At 47.0% G+C, this 20,623-nt stretch overlaps 1 protein-coding gene across 8 annotated transcripts in view; it reads right to left on the bottom strand.

The window, feature by feature from the left end:
* Window positions 1-1,184: 1,184 nt before the first annotated feature.
* The window catches only part of RPAP1 (RNA polymerase II associated protein 1), a 57,918-nt gene continuing 38,479 nt past the window's right edge, over window positions 1,185-20,623 (bottom strand). For 3 of the 8 annotated variants that reach the window (XM_050954789.1, XM_050954790.1, XM_050954791.1), the window contains 10 exons: window positions 19,864-20,040; window positions 16,488-16,689; window positions 13,772-13,881; window positions 12,732-12,927; window positions 11,380-11,529; window positions 8,366-8,508; window positions 5,114-5,918; window positions 3,029-3,205; window positions 2,585-2,641; window positions 1,185-1,703 (listed from right to left, as the gene is read on the bottom strand). In XM_050954789.1, the coding sequence (XP_050810746.1) occupies window positions 1,545-1,703; window positions 2,585-2,641; window positions 3,029-3,205; window positions 5,114-5,918; window positions 8,366-8,508; window positions 11,380-11,529; window positions 12,732-12,927; window positions 13,772-13,881; window positions 16,488-16,689; window positions 19,864-20,040 (2,176 nt within the window). In that variant the 3' untranslated portion in view covers window positions 1,185-1,544. Of the gene's footprint in view, window positions 1,704-2,584; window positions 2,642-3,028; window positions 3,206-5,113; window positions 5,919-6,779; window positions 6,827-6,923; window positions 7,003-8,365; window positions 8,509-11,379; window positions 11,530-12,731; window positions 12,928-13,771; window positions 13,882-16,487; window positions 16,690-19,863; window positions 20,041-20,623 lie in introns of those variants that run through there. The other 5 variants (XM_050954792.1, XM_050954793.1, XM_050954795.1 and 2 more) reach the window with 5 other exon arrangements.

Below are 20,623 nucleotides of genomic sequence, written 5' to 3'. Positions count from 1 at the left end.
TGTATTTTCAACTCTATGCATCTGATGAAGTGGGTTATAGCCCAGGAAAGTTTATGCCCAAATGTGTTAGTCTCTAGAGGTGCCACAAGGACTACTTGTTGTTGTTTTTTTTAAAGTGGAAAAGATTTCAGTAAAAGTTTTATCATAGCTAGCACCTTTAAAAGAAAAAAATCAATATGGCTACTTCTTGCAGGTCTGGCTTTATGAGCTATTGATTTTCAGCTGTGAAAGACCTCAGATCAGAAACTGAAACCGAAAAAGGATAAGAATAGAAAAAGGATTAAAAAAGAAACACTAGCACTGCCCAGATCCTGCTTGAAATAAAAGAGGGGGAAACTGCTGCAGGAGTATCTGAGATTTTTATCTTTCTGGGGACTTGGGACTGGGAAGAGAGGCATATGTATAGGTCAGTAGTTCAAATTCAGTCCAGGCTGGCAGCAAGTTACAAAGTCCTTACCATCTCACAGCAGCTCAGTGGCCTACATGAAATGAGTTAGTTGCCTGCAAGGGAGAGGTTTGTTCAGAGCAGTAAGCACGGACACCAGTGTGACTGCTCATGGCAGCAAGTGCTGTGCCTGGCAATGGGCTCAGTTATTTTTGTCATGACACTGCTAGCCCTGGTAGCTAAGGTTAAAATATAGGATTAGGACCGGGAGGCTAGTCAAGGGTTGGGAGTTTTATTATTAAACATACTGATCCCTTAGCCTAGTAACTTCCACTTTAAGCCTTAGATTTCTTTCCTCAAAAGACGATTTATGCACTTTCTAGTCAAACAATCAGATACTTATTTTTTCTTATGGGGAGTGGTAGAAGCTGCTAAACATCCTGTCCTGCAGAGAGATAATTTTGTAAAATCTAGTAAGATTAAAAAGTAAGGGGAGAAAACGCTTCTCTCAGCCCATTCAAGAGAGGGCCACAGGAGGATCTGCGCAGAGCCCAGGTTTCTGGCATAGCTTCCTTAGAGGTTTGACACAGTACAGCTGTGTGGCTTACTGAGTGCATGCAGCACTTTCTGAGAGACTCTGCTGGAGAAAAGGACACTTCCACAGAACCAGCTTCTTCCTTCCCTCATATTGCCAGCGTACAGACAAAACTCTGCAAAGCTCAGGATCCAGAAAAGCGAGGGAGAGGCTAGCATTCAGAAAGTGGGGATGGCCATAGAAATCACATTAAGAAAATCAGACTTCTATCAAAAAGGACTGAACTTTATTTCACTTAATTTAGTTTTATTAAATCAGTCTGCACTCACATTCCACTACACAGGCATGTTTCTTTCGCAATCTCCAGCCCCAAGCAGCAGCAAGTCAAACAGAATTCAAAAGGATGTTCCAGCACTAGACATACCTAGGCTACGTACAGGTCATCCACATCCTTAGAAGCCATGTGATGTGCCACAGTGTTGAGAGGGTTTATTTGCCTTTCCCTTTGCCAATATGGCAAGGATGCCCAGGCAACATTGTACCCCATGGAGTTCACTTAATTTTTTCATCAGCTTGTCTAAAATGACCTTTCCCAGCCCTCAGTCCTCCTGTTGCTGAGATGCTTCACTCTGGATCTGACATCTGCATGTTCTCCTTGGGCTCTTTCTTGGTCACCATTTGCAGGTACTTCAGTCGAATGGGAGGGAGCTGCTCATAAAGGTCGACGCCCATCGGACTCTCTGGGTTGTGCACTTTGTAGTAGAGAAGATGCTTTTTCAATACCTGAAGAAAGAAGCAGCCATTAAGTATGGTGGGAGCAAGTGAGATTCTAAAATTCTACCCACTCACCACAGCTAGAAGCCCAGATTTAACTATTACCTCACACCCAACACAAGAGAAAAATCTGTGGAGTGTTAGCTCTCTCTGAGGAAGATTCACTTCCTTCCTCTGTGCTCTATTTGCCTGAGGTTACCCCATTTGTATACAACCACCATGCCCACCCCACGTCCTTGCTCTTGTCAGCACTCAGAGATGGGGTCTGACTGAGTCGCAGGGAGCCCACCTTAGACAATGGGTACTAACAATGTATATATTTATCATCTGTGTAATACAAAATATAGCACCACAAACTGGCATGGCGCTTCATGACAATTCGGGCTGAGAAGGAAGAAGTTTTGTTTCTTTGAAAAGATGACTTCTGGTAAGGGGGAAGAACATGTGAACTTATTTTATAAGTCTAGTTTAGAAGGTAAGCAGAGGAGAGTGGGCCATGAAAACCTGTGCTGGCCTCCTGCTCATGGCTGGGCTAGAATGGAACCTCCCCCCAGACCTCGAGGTATCCAGATAGAATAGCGCTCAAGCCAGTTTCATGGAATGAGAGAACAGGAAATCCATCTCACTCCCAAAAGGCATCTCTGCCATTCATTCATTTGTAGCGGGGTCAGTATAGTGCTGTCAGAGCTCAGGTTTAGGCATTAGAAGCCAAAATCCTGTCACTAAATTTTCACTTGCTCAAGACAGCAGTGACTCATGTTTAATCTGCCAAGGGTGGATAAATGGGGAGTCCAAGAGCTAAAGCTGAATCTATGATGATTCAACACCAGTATAATTCTGCTCCGAGTACAAGAGCTGGGTGCCGAGGAGCCTAGTGCCGAGGAGCCTACCTCATCCACCAACCGCCAGGTCTTCCGCAGCATGCTTTTCCGAGCAGCGTCAGCCTCCTGGGAGCAAAAGAGAGATGCTCAGCTCAATGCAGCACTTCAGACAGTGCAGCACTCCTGAGGGAGTTCTGCCTATTGTTATGCTGCATCAGACAACAATTTGTTCTAGAGCAGAACAGCTGAATATGCAGTAGCCGTGACCCGGTCCCACCCCATCCCTTCTCTTCTTCCCCAAGCGAGAAAGATTTTGGAGGCAGTGGGGTCAATAGGGTCGCTCTCAAATTTCCACAGCTGAAACTCTACTCTTGCCTCTTGGTACTTCAGCTCTCAGGCCTCATGCATTATATAATGGAGAGGAGCAATCTAGTGCGTAGAGCAAGGGATCAGGAGCATGGACTGCCCAGCTCCGAACCCTGTAGCTGAACCCCAAGATTATCCGTGACATACCTCTGTTGTGCTATTCTGAGAGAAAATGAAGCTATTCACATGAGCCACAGCCACAGCATAAAGAACGGGGCACCAGGCATGACGCAGCGCACCAGTGACCAGTGTTCGGAAATACTGTCTCAAGAGGTTCAGGTTGTCCTCAGGAGGCAAGGTGTACCGCTCCAGCGGCACAGGAAACTGCAATAAAGCCAAAAAAGCACCATCACCCTTCCCGAAGGGTGTGTGTCACTGACCAACAGGACAAGCTCCTCTGCAGAGCATCCTCAAATACCTCCTCTGCTTACAGCCAAAATAGTCAGATTCCAAGAGAAAGGGCCACTGTGATCATTTAGTCTGACCTTGTGTCTAAGACGGGCCATAGAATTTCCCCAAAATAATTCCTAGAGCAGATCTTTTAGAAAAACATCCAGTCTTGATTTAAAAATTGCCAGGGATGGAGAATCCAGCACAATTCCAGTTGTTTCAGTGGTTAATTACCTTCACTGTTAAAAATGTATCCTTTATATCCAGCCTGAATTCATTAGCTTCAAGTTCTAGCTACTGGATCATGTTATACCTTTGCCTGCTAGACTGAAGAATATGCTATTGGACGCAAAATTTTGGTTGCCTTTACGCTCGGGTGTAGTGACTGAAACAGTGAGGAGCTGGCAGGTGAAGCACATTCAAGTTATGAAGGAGAGTCACGCTAGCATCACTGTATCCCGCTAACGAGCCAGTGAGTTTAATACATTGATATATGCATCTAAGCAGAAAGGGGCAAGCAGACAATGGGGAAGAGTCTACACTACTGTTGGAAGCTTCACCTTTGCATTTCCTGACTTAACTGTCCACCTTAAAAAAGCATTAACAAAGCTTCTTGACCTAACTTCCTAGGGTCTTTGAAAATATAATTTTCAGCTGATTTTCCTCAAGTATGCAGGGTTAGGAGGATCATCGCTGTTACATTAATTCCAATTACTTTTTAAATCAAGTAAAGGCAACAGTCCTCACTGACAAAAGGGTGTCCATGCCAAGTTTCAAACTTCAGTCTTTGTTGTGGCAACAGTGTCACTGGAATTTTTCCCCTTGTTTAAAGCATTTTTTCCATCATTCTCCTATAACTTAAAAAAAGGAGGGATTTTGTTCAAACTTTCCAAAACAAAATTAATTTTCAAGCAGTGACAAAGCATGGAAAATATCAACCTAAATATTTAATACTCCATAAATGTATGAGCATGTGAAAACAAGGGATCAGAACTGAAATTTTTCTGTAACCTTTGCTAGTCAGAAGCCCCTGTATTCCATAGTTTTGTGGCTGTGGAATCCATGCCAGACCATAGCATTGTGCTCCAAAATTAAAACCTCCATTTAAAATGGATGACAACTTAAATGCCAACATATTGCTATTGCACTCCTAATCATTTTATTAAAAGAACCAGTGTGTGCACTCAGGCCACAATCTTAACACCTTTCCAGCTCCTCCCCATTGCTGTAAGCCCCAAACAATCCCTCTCTAGTGGCTAAAACCTCCAGTAGCCCTCAATAAACTTAATATAGAAGTGGAGTTGTCAATAGAAAAATCTTTGGCACGTAATATACTGAAGATATACAGAGAGTGTAAAATACACTGAAGTTAATACGGGTTACATTATATTAATTAATGCAACCTTCTATGCAGGTTGTATTATTCAATTTCCCACTGAATTCAATAAAAACCTCTGATTTGGTTATTTAACTGAAGACTACTGCAGAATTTCCAGCACTCCAGCAACAGAGTGCCACAGAATCCAGGAACCAGCCCTCCACTCACCTTGAGGTTAGGTTCAGTTTGGCAGAGAGTACCGAGGACCTTGACTACAGCAGGCACCATCAACAACTCCTACAATAGCCCTGAACTGAAGGAATATCACCTTCAGCCCACGTGACATTTAATGTTCTACATATTGGATTTCTTCAGCAAGAACAAAACTTACCAACTAAAAGTATAACTGCCACACAGGAAAGAGACAGCTAGACTGCCCAATGCAGAAAGGGAAGAATAATGATAGTGACGATATCCCAGTTTGGGGAATAAAGTGACTGCCAAGTAGTGTGCCCAGAGGTTACCTGTTTGAGTGGCACTCCCAGGGCTCTCAAGGTGCTCACATGCTCCCCGAAAACTGCCAGCCGCAGCTGAACGTTGAACCGCCTCTGCAAAGGGAGGAGAACAAAGGCTCCAAAAAGTGGGTCACCGAAGGAGACTCCTTCAAACTGCTCCAGGACACTTATATAGAGGTCATGGAATGATGCCAAGCCAGGGAGAGGAGCATCCAATTCCAAGGAGTCCAGGACCTTGGGTTGGCAATACAGAGCGAGAAGGGCAGCTGTGTAGCAATGAACAGGTCCTTCCAGGAACAGGTCACCGCCTGTGAGGAACACACACATAAGCCGTGCCAGTTTGGCAGCAGCTGGGATGTTCTGAAGTACTCCGGCACGCCACGTTTCCAGGAGCAGGATCCACTGCAGATTCCGGGTCACAGTGTTCACTAGATCAGGAGGAAGAGTGTTCAGTACAGCCCCTCCCGTCTCTGCACCGGTCACTTTGTTGTAGAGGCTGATAAGAGGAAGGAATGGCCAGTCAGAAGGTAGGATGGGCCCTTTGACTTCAGGAAGCAGCAACGATTGGACGAGGTAAGTTTGCCCTTGGTAGGCTACCTGGGAACGGGCAAGAGCAGGCTCCAAGTGAACAAACTGAGAGAGGTAACAGGCACGAATGAAAGGAAGATGCTGGTATGATTCTCCCAGCAACACACCGCGGTGGGGTTTGGGGAAACCTGCAGCCACTGAGCCAGGTTGTGCCAGCTTTGTGCTTGTGCCCAGATGTAGGATATCGGAGAAATCAGCTGCTTCTGGCCCTCCAGTTTTCCCTTCTCTGTAAAATAAAAGACAAACATAAATATTGGTACTTAACCCCTGCCCGCGCACACACAAAATCAGACCGTGTGCTTCTATATTTCCTTTCCAAAGTCAGGAACAATGGAATACCCAGCATCACTGAACCCATCTATGGCTCCCAGCTGGCATGACATGACACTTCTGGCATCCCAGATGCCACTGGCAGGTCGCTGCTGTGAGGAAGATCATGCGCTCGCAGCTGGCAAGAGCACAGCCCATTGCCATAAAGAAACACACCAGTAGAGTTCTTGCTACTCTTAAGGGAAGCAATGATCTTTGGAAACTGCAGTGCCAGATGACGTGACAGCAGGTGTTATCTGTCTAGGTAGATAATAACATGCTTGGCTACGCAGTGCTGCCAGGGCACTGATGTGAGAAAACACACACCGCAGGAGCCCCGTTTGCATTGACAGGGCAATACTCACTCTGCTGGTTTTGCAGCTGGCTTTGATAAGGGATTGAGAGGGAGAGATGTGGTCTAGTGCTTAGACTACAGGACAGAGAAATCAACCCCCCCAAGGTCTAATCTCAGCTCAGTCACTGATTCCAACTACAGCTTCCTTAACTGTTAGCTGGAGACTACTGGGAAGACTGTTGTGGAGGATTAGATAGTGTTTGTAAAGCACTGTGAACATGAAAAGAACTGGAGAAGTCTGAAGTATTTTTAAGGTGGGTTCATCCAGCCTTTTCCAGGGATGTACCATTGCTCCATGGCAAGCTACATGGAGACACTCAGAAGCAATACAAGGCCCAAGTGTCCCCACTGCCAAACACTGAAAGCCTCACATCTGTGATGCTCAGTCTTCACTAGTCTGAGGTAGAAAATATCTGTGGTTACCTCTTAAACCTTCAGCTTTACCATACTGGAGCAAACTGTGCAGGCAGCTAAACATTAAGGATGAAAGGGAGATTTAGAAATGTCTTCCAATGGGGGGCAGAAAACAGTAGCGGGCAAGATTTCCATCTGTTTCACAGATCTTACCAAATCTCGACTCAGCATTGGTGCCTTGCTGCTGTAAGGAAGGTGAGACCACTAGATGGGGACAGAAGGACACCTGGCACTAAGAGGAGGGGGGAAAGCAAACCATCATGTCTCTCTCATTACCAGTGTGCTGGGGAGAAACCTGAAGTTAATGCCTCCAACCTTCATCAACAAATCCCATTGCAGAGGAACGCACTACGGTGTCTGTCTTCACTCAGGCCACACATGTCTACACTGCAATTAGACATCCGGGGCTACTCCCTGCCAGCCAACCTGGGCTCGTGGGGATCAGGCTAAGGGTATGTCTACATCTACAATTTTGCAGCGCTGGTTGTTACAGCTGTATTAGTACAGCTGTATAGGGCCAGCGCTGCAGAGTGGCCACACTTACAGCAACCAGCGCTGCAAGTGGTGTTAGATGTGGCCACACTGCAGCGCTGTTGGGCGGCTTCAAGGGGGGTTCGGGGAACGCGAGAGCAAACCGGGGAAGGAGACCAGCTTCACCACGGTTTGCTCTCGCGTTCCCCGAACCCCACTGCAAACCGCAGGGAAGGAGACCTGCTTGCTCGGGGTTCGGGGAACGCGAGAGCAAACCGCAGGGAAGGAGACCTGCTTGCACGGGGGTTCTGGGAACGCGAGAGCAAACCGGGGAAGGAGACCAGCTTCGCCGCGGTTTGCTCTCGCGTTCCCCGAACCCCCCTGCAAACCGCAGGGAAGGAGACCTGCTTGCTCGGGGTTCGGGGAACGCGAGAGCAAACCGCAGGGAAGGAGACCAGCTTCGCCGCGGTTTGCTCTCGCGTTCCCCGAACCACCCTGCAAACCGCAGGGAAGGAGACCTGCTTGCTCAGGGAACGCGAGAGCAAACCGGGGAAGGAGACCTGCTTGATTACCAGAGGCTTCCTCAGGTATGCTAGGATACCTGCTTATTCCACGGAGGTCAAGAAAAGCGCTGGTAAGTGTCTACACTTGATTACCAGCGCTGGATCACCAGCGCTGGATCCTCTACACCCGAGACAAAACGGGAGTACGGCCAGCGCTGCAAACAGGGAGTTGCAGCGCTGGTGATGCCCTGCAGATGTGTACACCTCCTAAGTTGCAGCGCTGTAACCCCCTCACAAGCGCTGCAACTTTGTGATGTAGACAAGCCCTTAGGCTGTTTGGGCTTGGGCTGTAGCCCAAGCTCTGGGACCTTCCCACCTAGAGGCTGGGTGCCAACCCAAGCCTGAATGTGTACACTGCAATTCAACAGCCCCTTAGCCAGAGTCAGCTGGCATGGGCTGTGGGTTTTTAATTGCACTGTAGTCACACCCATAAAGGCAGAAAATCATAACTATGATCGAATATAAAAATCCATTTTTTCCCCCTTCTTTTCCAAGAGATTTCCCACATCCCAACTACAGGCAAGGAATGAGGTTCTTAAGGGAAAAAAATGCAAAGCTTACGGAATGAATTCTGGATTAAAGGCAAGACCCAAAAGGAGCTCATGAGCCAGATGCTCACTCCCTGGCAACAGACGGCTTAACAATGCCATGGCAACACAATGATGGAGCGAGGCATGCTGGGTGTAATCCGGACAAACACCTGCCTGCACAGGAAACAAAAACCCAACAGATGAGAACACTGCAGCTTGTCTCAAGGAGGCAGTTACGAGTCAGGGGGCAGTTAGCTGGCCTGGGGGCATCAGTGAAACATCAATTAGATGTTGAGTCAGAGCACGGGAACAGACAGTTTTCATATGGAGATAGTTTTCCTTCCCTTTTTGTCCTAGACCAGGCCTGCACAACTCGTAAAGCGGCAAGGGCCACATTACTCCAAAGAAAACAGCTGAGGGCCGAAACCCCCCGACCCCGCGGAAACACATCCCCCACACCCCGCCCCAGCACCACCCAGCCCTGCAGAAACAAACCCTCCTTCCCCAGCGCCGCCCCACCAAAACAGCTGTGGGCCAAAAAGGAAGGTTGGGGGTGGGGAGGTGATACTTGATTTTAAATCAACCAGGGACTCCCAGCTGAAGAGGTGGCTGGGAGCCCTAAGGGGCAAATTAAAGGGCCCGGGGCTCCGGTAGCTGGGGGAACCCATAGCTTTGCGGGGCTGGGGCAGAGATTTAAAGGGACCAGAGCTCCTGCCGCTGAGGGGAGCCCGAGCCCTTTAAATCCCAGCCCCAGCCCATCCGCTGGAGCCGTGGCCGCGATTCAAAGGGCTCTGGGCTGCCTGCAGCCGTGGGGAGCCCTGAGCCCTTTAAATCTCAGCCACGGCCAGGAATCTCTGCGGGCAGCCCAGAGCCCTTTGAATCCCGGCCGCGGCTGAGATTTAAAGGGCTCTGGGCTCCCTGCGGCTGCGGGCAGCCTAGAGCCTTTGAATTCCGGCCACGGCTGGCAGGGCCAGCTTTAGGAAGTGCAGGGCCGAATTTGAACATTTTCGGCGGGGCCCCGGCAGAGAGGACTGAAAAAAAAAAACAAGTAAAAAAAAGCCTTTCATTTCTTAGCAACCGGTTCCCTATAAAAAGTTCTGCCACAGTATGTATTTTTTGTACCAATAGGGTTACCATACATCTGTATTTTCCTCCTGGATGGCGATTTAAGAACCAAAAAGCCTGACATGTCTGGGAAAATACAGATGTATGTTAACCCTACCTAAAGTTCTTTTTTAAAAAGATGTGTCTGAACTAGAAATGAGCTCCACCACTCCCTGAGGGTGTGCTAGGGTGCACGTGTCGGTCCCAGCTGCTCCCTGAAGCAGGTGTGCAGGGTTACTTCCCTGGGAAGTGGACATGGGGCTGGCTGGAGGTGGGAGGGGGCTGGAGGTAGGGTCTGGTGGCAGGCTGGGCAAGGGGTGTGGGACAGGCTGGGGACCGGGTGTGGGGTGGGCTGACAGGCTTCAGGCAGGGCCACGGGGGAGGAGGGGTGCGGCATAGGTTGGCAGGGCTGGAGACAAAGGAGTGCGGGACTGGCTTGCTTCAGGCAGGGGGGTGCGGCAGGGGTTGGCTGGAGACAGGGCAGGGGGTGCAGGGCTGGCTGGAGACAGGGGCTGGTGCAGGGCTGGAGGCAAGGCAGGGGGTGAGGGGCTGGCTGGAGACAGGGGCTGGTGCGGGCCGGGCAGGGGGTGCAGGGCTGGCTGGAGACAGGCTGGCTGCAGGCAGCGGATGCAGCAGGGGTTGGCTGCGGGCAGCGGGTGCAGGTACAGGGGGTACAGCCCATCCTGTATGGTGAGTGCCCCCTCCTCCTCCCTCCCCCACCAGGGTAGCAGCAGCAGCCCGGGGCTCAGGGGCTATTAAAAGGGCTCGGGGCTCCCCTGCTTCCACTGCCCCAGCCCTGTAAATAGCTGCGGAAGCCCTGGGGAAGTGGCGGGGCTCCGGGGGCTATTTAAAGGACCAGGGCTGCAGAGACAGCTGGAGGCCCTCCCACCCCCGCTACCCCGGGCTCTGGGGGCTATTTATAGAGCCCGGGGCTTCCCTGCTTCTACCGTCCCAGCCTTTTAAATAGCTGAGGGAGCCCTGGGGAAGTGGTGTGGCTTTGGCAGCTATTTAAAGGACCGGGGCAGCAGAGGCAGCTGGAGCCCCGGCCCTTTAAAAAGCCCCCGGAGACCCCCGCTACCCCAGGGCTCTGGGGGTATTTAAAGGGCCCGGGGCTCCCCTTCTTCTACCACCCCAGCCCTTTACGTAGCCACGGGAACCCTGGGGAAGCAGTGGGGCTCTGGTGGCTATTTAAAGGGCCGGGGCGGTAGAAGCGACGGGAGCCCCGGACTTTTTAAATAGCCTCCAGAGCTCCACAGCCCTACCCCAGGGCTCCAGCAGTGGTGCTCTGGTGGCAATTTAAAGGGCCTGGGGCTCCAGCCCCTGCTGGGAGCTCCAGGCCTTTTAAATTGCCCCCTGAGGAAGCTGGGCCACCCCTGTACAGCGCATTGGCTTTTGCTGGTACACTGTATTGGGGCTTGCGCATGGGGCCCTCTTAGGGGCGGGGCCCGATTCTGGGGAATTGGTTGAATTGGCCTAAAGCCAGCCCTGGCGGCTGGGATTTAAAGGGCTCTGGGCTCCCTGTGGCTGCGGGCAGCCCAGAGCCCTATGAATCCTGGCTGTGGGCCGCACAGTGAGCATCCGTGGGCCGCATGCTGCCCGCAGGCCGTATGTTGTGCAGGTCTGTCCTAGACCTTTAGGTTGTGTTTCTGTACGTTAATAAAACAGCCTCTGTGTTCAAGTCCAGAGGCAGCTGTCTTTCAACAGTGGGTGAAAGGATTCCTGTAGTTACAGTCTGCAAAGTGATTTGGGATCTAAGGCTCTGTATAAATAACTGTAAAATTATGATAGTTTTGGCTAGTAGGTGTGTTGGGCCATCAGAGGCAAGACAAAGACCAGCTGATTCAATAATTAGTTGCCTGTCCGATATGTTAGCTGGTAAGGGAGCCAAGGGTGAGGTTAGTTGTCGGGGTAAGAATGATTAAAGTGCTGGGGGGGGGTTACCATTTTCTGAGCCAAGGCTAGCACAAAGTATTGCAGATGGTATTCATGCCGCAGGATCCAGGCAGATGAAGGGGTTATGGAGAGGGGTCCGGTGGGCCAGCTCTGGAGCAGATAGTCCTTCAGACCTTTCAAGTCTAGCACAGAGGTGTACTGTAGAACCAGAAACGGAGGGAAATACCATCAACACCACCCCGTTCACGGAGAGAATCCTCTCCCATATCTGTCACCTCGTCCCCCACAGAGAATAGCTGCTGTAGGCTACTTCAGACAAGGGCATTCATATGCACTCAGATGTCCTGATGAAACCTCCCTCCTCTCCACTGCAGTAAGAGGCTCTACTTCAGAGATTCCCAGTCTTTTGACTTCTTTACTTTGCATACATCCAATCACAACTAGGCCTCCTTGTATGAACACCAGAATCATCTGTACCAGATCCCACAATGCTTCAAAAGAAGGCACATGGGAAAAAAAATCAGCATAATGGTTTACATGGCTTCTGTTGTTATATGAGGAGGATGCAGCTGCAAAGTCACTTGAGCAGAAAACCAGAAAGTAGATTTGAGGTTGGCCTGTACCATCATCATTTTCTCTCCAGCAAAGTACAGAGTATGGTTTGGGGGATGTCATCGCCTGCTCACATGCATCTGAATTTACTCACTGCCACTACCTTTTCATTCACAGAAATTAGAGTTAGAAGAAACCTATTAGGTCACATAGTTCATCCCCAGGGAGCTAATATAGAGTAAATCTCAATACAATATATTCTCCAGTGCTTTAGGTTACTTTTAGATGTCTCTGGCCATGAACCTCTGCTTCGTTAAGGAGATTACTCCATAATGTAGTGGCTTAGTTGGAAGAAAGGTTTTCTTGATACCCATCCTAAGTGTCTCTTTAATTTCTTCCCTTACTCCAGTTATATCTCCTTTGACAACCTTAAACAATTATTCTCTACCTCTACTTCACGGTGTTTAGATTATTCAAATATTCAGGTATATCCTGCACCTTAGCCATCACTTAGCTGAACTACAAATGTTTATCTGTTCTGATCTTTTCCTACAAATCAATCCTTTGAGTGCTGTGATCATTTTTTCGCTAAATTATTTCCAGCATCTCTAAGTCCTTCGGGTACTGAGGATCCCACGACTGAACATGCTATTTGAGGTGTTGTCTCACAGGATCTTAACAGACAGGGGACTCCTTGCCACTAACTACTTTGTTTTCTCTTCAGCAAAAAGAAACTATTGTTCAGCATAAGTTACCTTATACTATTACCCTTGAATCACGTGTACAGTTTCTACCCCCTTGCTGGGCTATCACTCATGCAGCATTCATAGCCAGAAGCCACTACTCACCTTGCTGACCAGCCCTTTATGGATATGGGTGATGTTGTTGATGAGGAAGAGGAGGGCAGTGAGGAAGGGGAAGGGTGACTTGGAGCCAACTAAACTCATCTGGGGTTTCCCTCCAGTGCAACTCAAAGACACAATGCTGGGGACAGACTCTGGTGCTGGGGAACAGGACAAGGGATTGCATAGGGCAGAGCACGGCCTGTGTGAAGAGAGACAGGGAGATCAAGTCATGGGTACTCATTTCACTGACAGCTTTGATAGTAAGTTGCAGATAGAATCCCACATCTCAGAAACACCCATACAATAAACTGGAGCCAAATGGAGTATCCCAGCGACTGCATGCAAGTACAATACCCAGCAATATGGGGCATTAATTGGAGCTGTTAGGCAGTACTGCAATACCAAATAATGTAACATGTTGGTTCTAATGGATTCCAATCTTTTGCTGAACTGTTCACAAAGTCCAGAAACACGGAGCACAAAACCCCATCTCTTATGCTGTGCCTTCAGAACTACTGGCCATAGGTACCCAAACAGACTAACATTTTTCCATATGTAAGCGTGACCCAGATTGCCAAAGAAAATCTTACCCACAAAGACTGAGGAAGCCAGCCCTACCTAGAACACAGGAATTGGAAAATATGATTGATTTTTCAGAGTGCCTCCTCACACATCTCTGGCGTGCGAGAAGTGAGCGCTTCAGCATTCTCTCATCCCTTTAAAATAAATCTTCATCTGTAGAATTTTGTTTAAGAAGGCTGTTTGCATATCACCCACCTTCCAAACTAATGGATCACAAGGGCACACTCACGACACAGAATTGCTAAGCTCTGCACTTTCAACAGAGTAGGAATTTTTAACGCTCTTAAAACTACAGTTTTCACATATTCAAGGCACCTGCTAGGGGGGTTCTTTATTTTTATAAGAAATGTTCTCAGTCACACAACTGCGCCTCTCCCTGCACTGCTGCTCAAACAGGTCAGAAATGGGACTGCACCTAACTTCTTAAGCTGTAGCAGCAGTCTGGCTTGGAGTGGTTTTACCTGAGCAGATCCCACATTCTGTGCATGGCAGGCTGGCTGAAGAGAGGCAGCAGCACCTCAGATGTCAAACGCTCCACTTCCTCCAGGCAGTCAATTGGATTGAGTGATGGCTGCAGAAATCATTGAAAAAAAGGCATATCTGAAGACATTCAAATGAAGTGAACAAACTGTTCTTGGGGAAGAGACAGCTAGATTTCTCCCCCCACCACCCACCTTTTCTTTAAAATAGCTCTTTGCCCTATACACACAGATTTTTGTTTAGCAATAATACTATGAGTTACAGTAAGTTGCTACAGGTGGATAAGCCTCCCACTACACCAATGAGACACCCCAATGTGCTGACCTTTCCATTAAACACACCGATACAAAACTATGTTGCCTGTTTCAGGACTGAAGGACTGCAATTACAACACAAGAGCTAATGTAACTGCCTTGTTATTTAAAAGATGGGTAGCTCTAGTGCAGTGTTATCAAAGACTTCAAGAGAATCAGCAGCATATAAGGAGATCAGTTTAGCCACAGAGGCTTAATAGTTCCCAGTGTGGCCAAACATCATCCTAGATGAGCAATGCACGATAACATTTTACATTCCCAACGCAGGGCCTTTAGGGGACCTTTCCATTTCTCCTGCCCTCAGTAAGGAACACTTGAGATTAAAGAAGTATTGCAGAGAATTTTGCCTCTCCTTCACCTCACCAGAATGCAGTCACCCCACAAAGAACAAACTAAATCCCTCTCAAGAAAGAGACTCAGCTGATTATTCAGTGAAGTGGAGATGCACACCTCAGTTCTGAGCCTTCTAGTGGGCATGGCATAAGGAAGCCATGAGAGTCACCACTGTATGATTGCTACTGAGACAGGTATGACAATATCCTTCAATATCTCAGACAAACGTTACGGAATTAAGTATTTGAAGAGTCCTTTGTATTAAAAATGCAAATATCTTTGTACTATTGTGGACTATATAGAACTTCTTAAGGAGGAACACAGGATTCATGCAATTTCTGGGAAGTACTGGGGACTTCAAAGGACTTTTGGGGACAATTCGTGTGAAGTGGATTGCCTAGAAAACACTTGGGGTCGGGGAATGCAAATGATCCACCTTGAAATCCATCCTTGTGAAGCTGCACTTTGAGCAGAAAACCATTGTTTAGCTGATTACCTATTCATGGTGTCTTCAGAGGCCCAAATCAGATAACTGGGTAACTCTCAGAGTCATGAGGGCTCTTATTCTGAGCAAAGGGTCTTACAAACTTGAAGCTACAGGAAAACTCCTGCATGGGGGCTTGAAGCACTGCTGACCTGTCAGAGGCCTTGTTGTTGGAGTGATCTGTGGTAAGCTTATTAGCATGCGTATAGGTTCTTCTATTGTTTTCTGTATGTTTTCTCTGTAATGCTTTTACTTTAACAGAAAATGTGCTTGCTTATACAGAGCCTGTGTGGTAACTGATAACTAGCAATTACATGGTCTACTGTCTCTAAAGAGAAGGCAAAACAAGTCTGCATAAGCAGCCTGTCTTTTGTGGGGGAATATCATAGTATAGTCAGGGGACTGCGCAGCCTGGAAACACCCGGTCAGAAGGGAGAAAGAGACATGTCTCCCTCCAAGAGAGGCAATGTCTGGGGAGCTAGATGAGATGTCCTTGTTACACCACAGAAGGGGAAAATAAACGCGCAATTGCCGTGAACTGTGACAATAACAGACAGATTTTTGTACCAGCCAACTACTGTTTAGCATACTTTTTCATCTCATGTAACCACCAGAACATTACTGGGGGTAAGTAATCTTTGTACTGGCAGGGTCTTACACACAATTTTCTTTCTTTCTAAAGGAAAAAGCATTCCAGAATTAGAATTCAAGATTCTAAAAAAAATGATTTTTAAACATCCTAGGACTGGATGGCATAAATGTCTGACAATGAGTGCTGGAGATGTCAAACACTAATGCCATCAGTTCAAATCCAGCCCCAAGTTTGTAGCAACTGAAAGTCATTAGCATCTTTTGGCTATTTGGTGGCCTATTTGAAGTAAACTTCCAAGGTCTCCATCCACTTCCTAGTGGATAAGTCTCCACACCACTTGAACTAGCACTACAGTGCACATGTTTTGGGCACTCTCGGAGGGGGCAGCAAAGACTGAATGGCCAGAGATACCAAATTATTCCACACCCTTAAGAGATATTTCTTCCAGGTCAGAGTTGAGGCCTTTTGGCAGGACATTGCAGAGGATGCTTACACTGTGGTTGCCTGATACTTTTTCTGTGAATAAATGTAAGATGTCAGGCTGATGTATTTTGAGGCTTGACACATTTCAGAAAATTCACTCTAAAGATGGTCATATACCATGTCAGTTATTGGGTTCCTCTCCCTGTCTTTACAGAACTTTACCTCAAATGCCCTTTGGGCAGCAAATACACTAATCTTCATTGTACCTATACTCCAAATACTGATGGGATGACACTCACAGGGAAAACAGGATTGTGGGCACTGCTGAATGTGAAGGACAATGGCAGTTCAGCCAATGGTTGCCTGCAGTTTAAAGACTGGCCAACCTGGATTTGAGGACTGGCGATTAGTGTATAGTCCTCAACATGCTGTCAGCTACATTTCCTTCTAACTTGCTCTCATTTCAAGCCTCGCTTGGAATTAAGGAGTTAGGAAGAAAACACACAGGCAGGTAACATGGAAGGATATCCTGGTTCTTTAACAGGACTTACCTGTTGGCTGCAAACGCTGTAGTAAACCCCCAAGTAGATGATGTATGTTGTTGTAAGAGGCTGGAGAGCTTGCCAGGTTTCCAGCTGGGACATTTCCTGGACAGACCTCCTCAGATTGGTCTCCAGGAAGGGTCTCAGGCCTGACACCTGATTCCAGGTGACTGGTGGAGGAGGAATCTGCTCTCCATCTCCTGGACCACTGCTGCAACATAACAGAAGGATGATGGCAAAGGGGAATTTCTCAGCAAGAATCTTATCCTTGAACCCTCACAGCTAAAAATAGACTTTCCAGTTATGTGCAGTCTTAGACTGGCAGACACTAGGGAAAGATACCAGCTCAGAGCCACCACAAACCTGCCCAATCTGCTTCATGGATGTACACAGTGCCATGTGTGCCTGCCCCTTTACTAGCAGCTTTTTAACTGCTGGTGTGCCTTGAGCAGATGCCTTCGTGGAATGATCAGTAACAACTTCAGATCTCTCAAGGGGCTCCAGCTAATTCAGATCGTACCAGTATGTGCTAATATTTTCACCCAATCCTACTGCCCCTACCAGCATTCCCTTTTACTTATCTATTTTAAATTTATCTGCCGTGCTGACCCAATCACTCAATTTGGATAGATCATTCTGGAGCTCCTGGCTCTCTTCCAACCAACCATCTTCAGGAAATTCTACTACTCCGCTGTCTACTCTTCTGCTATAAGACACTGGACTCAATATTGATTCCCTAGGGGAACCCATTATTAATTTTTTTCTGCTATGCAATTTAGCTATTTACTCCCACTCATCCTCATAGAAATAAGGGGAAGGAGATAGACAGTAATAGTCTGGTATTCAGTCAAATAAGGGAAAGCTGTGGAGAATACACATAGCAGAATGCATTGGCAGCTCATGGAACAATACTCATTGCAAAAAATTGAGATGGGCAGGAGGCAGATGAGTAACAGTGGTGAGGAATGTAGTAATAGGTTTAGCTCCCCCTGAGGAACTTTGATATGGTCTTGAAATGAGGTGTTTTATTATCCCTATGGAATTTGCAAACAAGAATACTCATGTCATTGTCAAGTTAAAATTCATACGCCTTTTTCTCACATATCCCTGTCATTCAGATTCTGAAGGGTGGAAGAATGTCTAAAATTTAATTTGCTTTCCACCATTCACTTTCTGCACCTCACTCAGTTTGGACCAGTGATTCTCAACCTGTGGCCCACGGGCTCCTTGTGGCCCAATCAGCAAAGAGCTGCAGCCCATGTGACATCCTCAGAGCCATAGAGATAGTAGTGAATGCAGTCCACAATGGTAAATAAGTTGAGAATCACAGGTCTGGACAATAAAATGAGGCAGGTGAGTTTCACTTTGTTACTGCTCATCAAGTGCCTGGTTCTCACATACACTAATGCAAGCTGTTGCAGCTGAATCTCCAACCCTTAGACGGAGAAATCAAAGGGAATCCAAAAGAGGCATAAAAAACTTGCTTTTCATTAAAAATAAAACCCACCATGGAATAGGTTTATTTGAGTGGCATTTTATGGAGGACCAAACGATGCTTTATTAATGATGCCCATTTCCCCTCACCAGTCCTCTGGTATTTCTTTTTAAAACTACAGCTGACCAGCACCATCATGGGAATTCACTTAAGAACATTAAGAACAGCCACACTGGGTCAGACCAAAAGGTCCATCTAGCCGAGTATCCTGTCTTCCGACAGGCCAGTGCCAGGTGCCCCAGAGGGAATGAACAGGTCATCATCAAGTGATCCACTCCCTGTCGCTCATTCCCAGCTTCTGGCAAACAGAAGCTAGGGGACACCATCCTTGCCCATCCTGGTTAATAGCCATTGGTGCACCTATCTTCCAGGAATTTATCTAGTTCTTTCTTGAACCCTGTTATACTCTTGGCCTTCACAACATCCTCTGGCAAAGAGTTCTCAAGGTTGACTGTGCATTGTACGAAGAAATACTTCCTTTTGTTTGTTTTAAGCCTGCTGCCTATTAATTTCATTAGGTGACCTTTAGTTCTTGTGTTATGAGAAGGAGTAAATAAAACTTCCTTATTTACTTTCTCCACACCAATCTTGATTTTATAGACCTCAATCATATCCCCCTTAGTCATCTCTTTTCCAAGTTGAAAAGTCCCAATCTTATTAATCTCTCCTCATATGGAAGCCATTCCATACCCCTAATCATTTTTGTTACCCTTTTCTAAACCTTTTCCAATTCCAATACATCTTTTTTGAGATGGGGCAACCACATCTGCACACAGTATTCAAGACGTGGGCATACAATGGATTTATATAGAGGCAATATGATATTTTCTGTCTCGTTATCTATCCCTTTCTAAATGACTCTCAACGTTCTGTTAGCTTTTTTGACTGCTGCTAGACATTGAGTGGATGTTTTCAGAAAACTATCCACAATGGCTCCAAGATCTTTCTTAAGTGGTAATAACTAATTTAAACCCTATCATTTTATATGTATAGTTGGGATTGTGTTTTCAAATATGCATTACTTTGCATTTATCAACACTGAATTTCATCTGCCATTTTGTTGCCCACTTTGAGAGATCCTTTAGTAGCTCTTTGCAGTCTGCCTGGGATTTAACTATCTTGAGTAGTTTTGTATCAGTTGCAAATTTTGTCCCCTCACTCTTTACCCCTTTTTTCTAAATCATTTATGAATATGTTCAACAGGACTGGTCCCAGTACAGATCCCTGGGGGGACACTGCTATTTACCTCTCCCCATTCTGAAAACTGACCATTTATTCCTACCCTTTGTTTCCTATCTTTTAACTACTCCTGCACGGGTGACCTTCAGTATGCGTAAGCAGCACTCTCACCTGTGGAGTGATGGGAGGACAATAACCAGGTCCTCAATGGGAGAAACTAGTGTTCCTGGGAAAGTGCTTCGATGATGCATTTTTTAACTTCAGTTGACTACAACTTTCATTACACAGAAGTACCAGGTACAGGATAGATCAGCTCTGTCTCTAATCTCCACATACATCCCCATCTCTAGTTACTGTCCTGTTCCTCCTTATGTCACACCCAATGCATTAGACAACCTACTTCAGCTACTCTCAAAACATGTGTCCTTTTGCAGAATTTCTGCAAAACCCAGTAACATCTTTGCGACAGGGATCCTGCTTTCTTCTGTGTACTGCACACTGATGGTACCTCTGGAAAACATGACTGTTAAGAGGACACTGTCATATAGTTTAGGCTCCAAACATGACCTATCTAAAAGTGAAGGTTAAACAAAGTGGGAGGGTAGGCCATTCTACATCCATGCTTCTGCGATGGTACTGCACACAATGCCCTGGAGAGAACTGGACAGTGTCCCTTTTAAAACCACAGCTGACCGAAAATGACAGGCCTACCTGCCGAGCCGGGCCTGCAGCTCTGCCGTGCAGCCTGCAGTTTGAGTCACGTGGGTCAGCAGGGTGATCACAGATGTAGCTCGCTGGATGGAAAGTGGAAATGTGGGGTTTTCCTGGCAATCACTAAGCAAGTGGGGCAGGGACTGGAGAATCTTCACCAGCACAGGGTAGAGATCCCTGCAGTTTGTAATGGGGAGGATGAGTAAAAGAACAAAACCAGGAGAATGTCATTCCAAGCTCAGCAGAATGAGAATGTTCAATTAATGCAAAGCTCTTCCTGACAGACACGGCAGTGTCCTAGCATAATGAAGTATTTATACCACACTCACTGCTCTAACATTCAATCACCTGCCCAAAGTAACACAAGTAGAGACATGCAGCTTTAAGGAATCCTCTTCAGTTTCTCTCCCCACTCCGCCTTGGCATTAAGTTTTTTTTTTGTTTTTTTTTTTTTAAGATAATCCCAAACCTCCTGATCTTAGTCTGTGGGTTTGGAGTATGGGGGGATGGATGTTGTGGAAGCATTATTATGAAGCAATAAGTCTCCCACCAGGGCCTGAAGACCGTGAAATTTCCTATTATCCTAAACTCTTCTGAAAGGGAGCTCCCCAGCAAAGCCCTGCCACTGAAAAAGCTCTGTCTTCCACTCCTACGAACTGCATTCCCCTGGGCTGCAGGATAGCACAATTATCAGAAGAAGATTGTAGATGATGAGGAAGAGTTGATCCCTGAAGTAGCCTGGACCCAGCCCACTAATGAC

This window comes from Gopherus flavomarginatus, chromosome 5 (assembly GCF_025201925.1).
Source record: "Gopherus flavomarginatus isolate rGopFla2 chromosome 5, rGopFla2.mat.asm, whole genome shotgun sequence".
Taxonomy (NCBI): Eukaryota; Metazoa; Chordata; order Testudines; family Testudinidae; genus Gopherus; species Gopherus flavomarginatus.
Note: the sequence above shows the minus strand (reverse complement) of the source record. Positions and strands in the feature narration are given on the sequence as shown.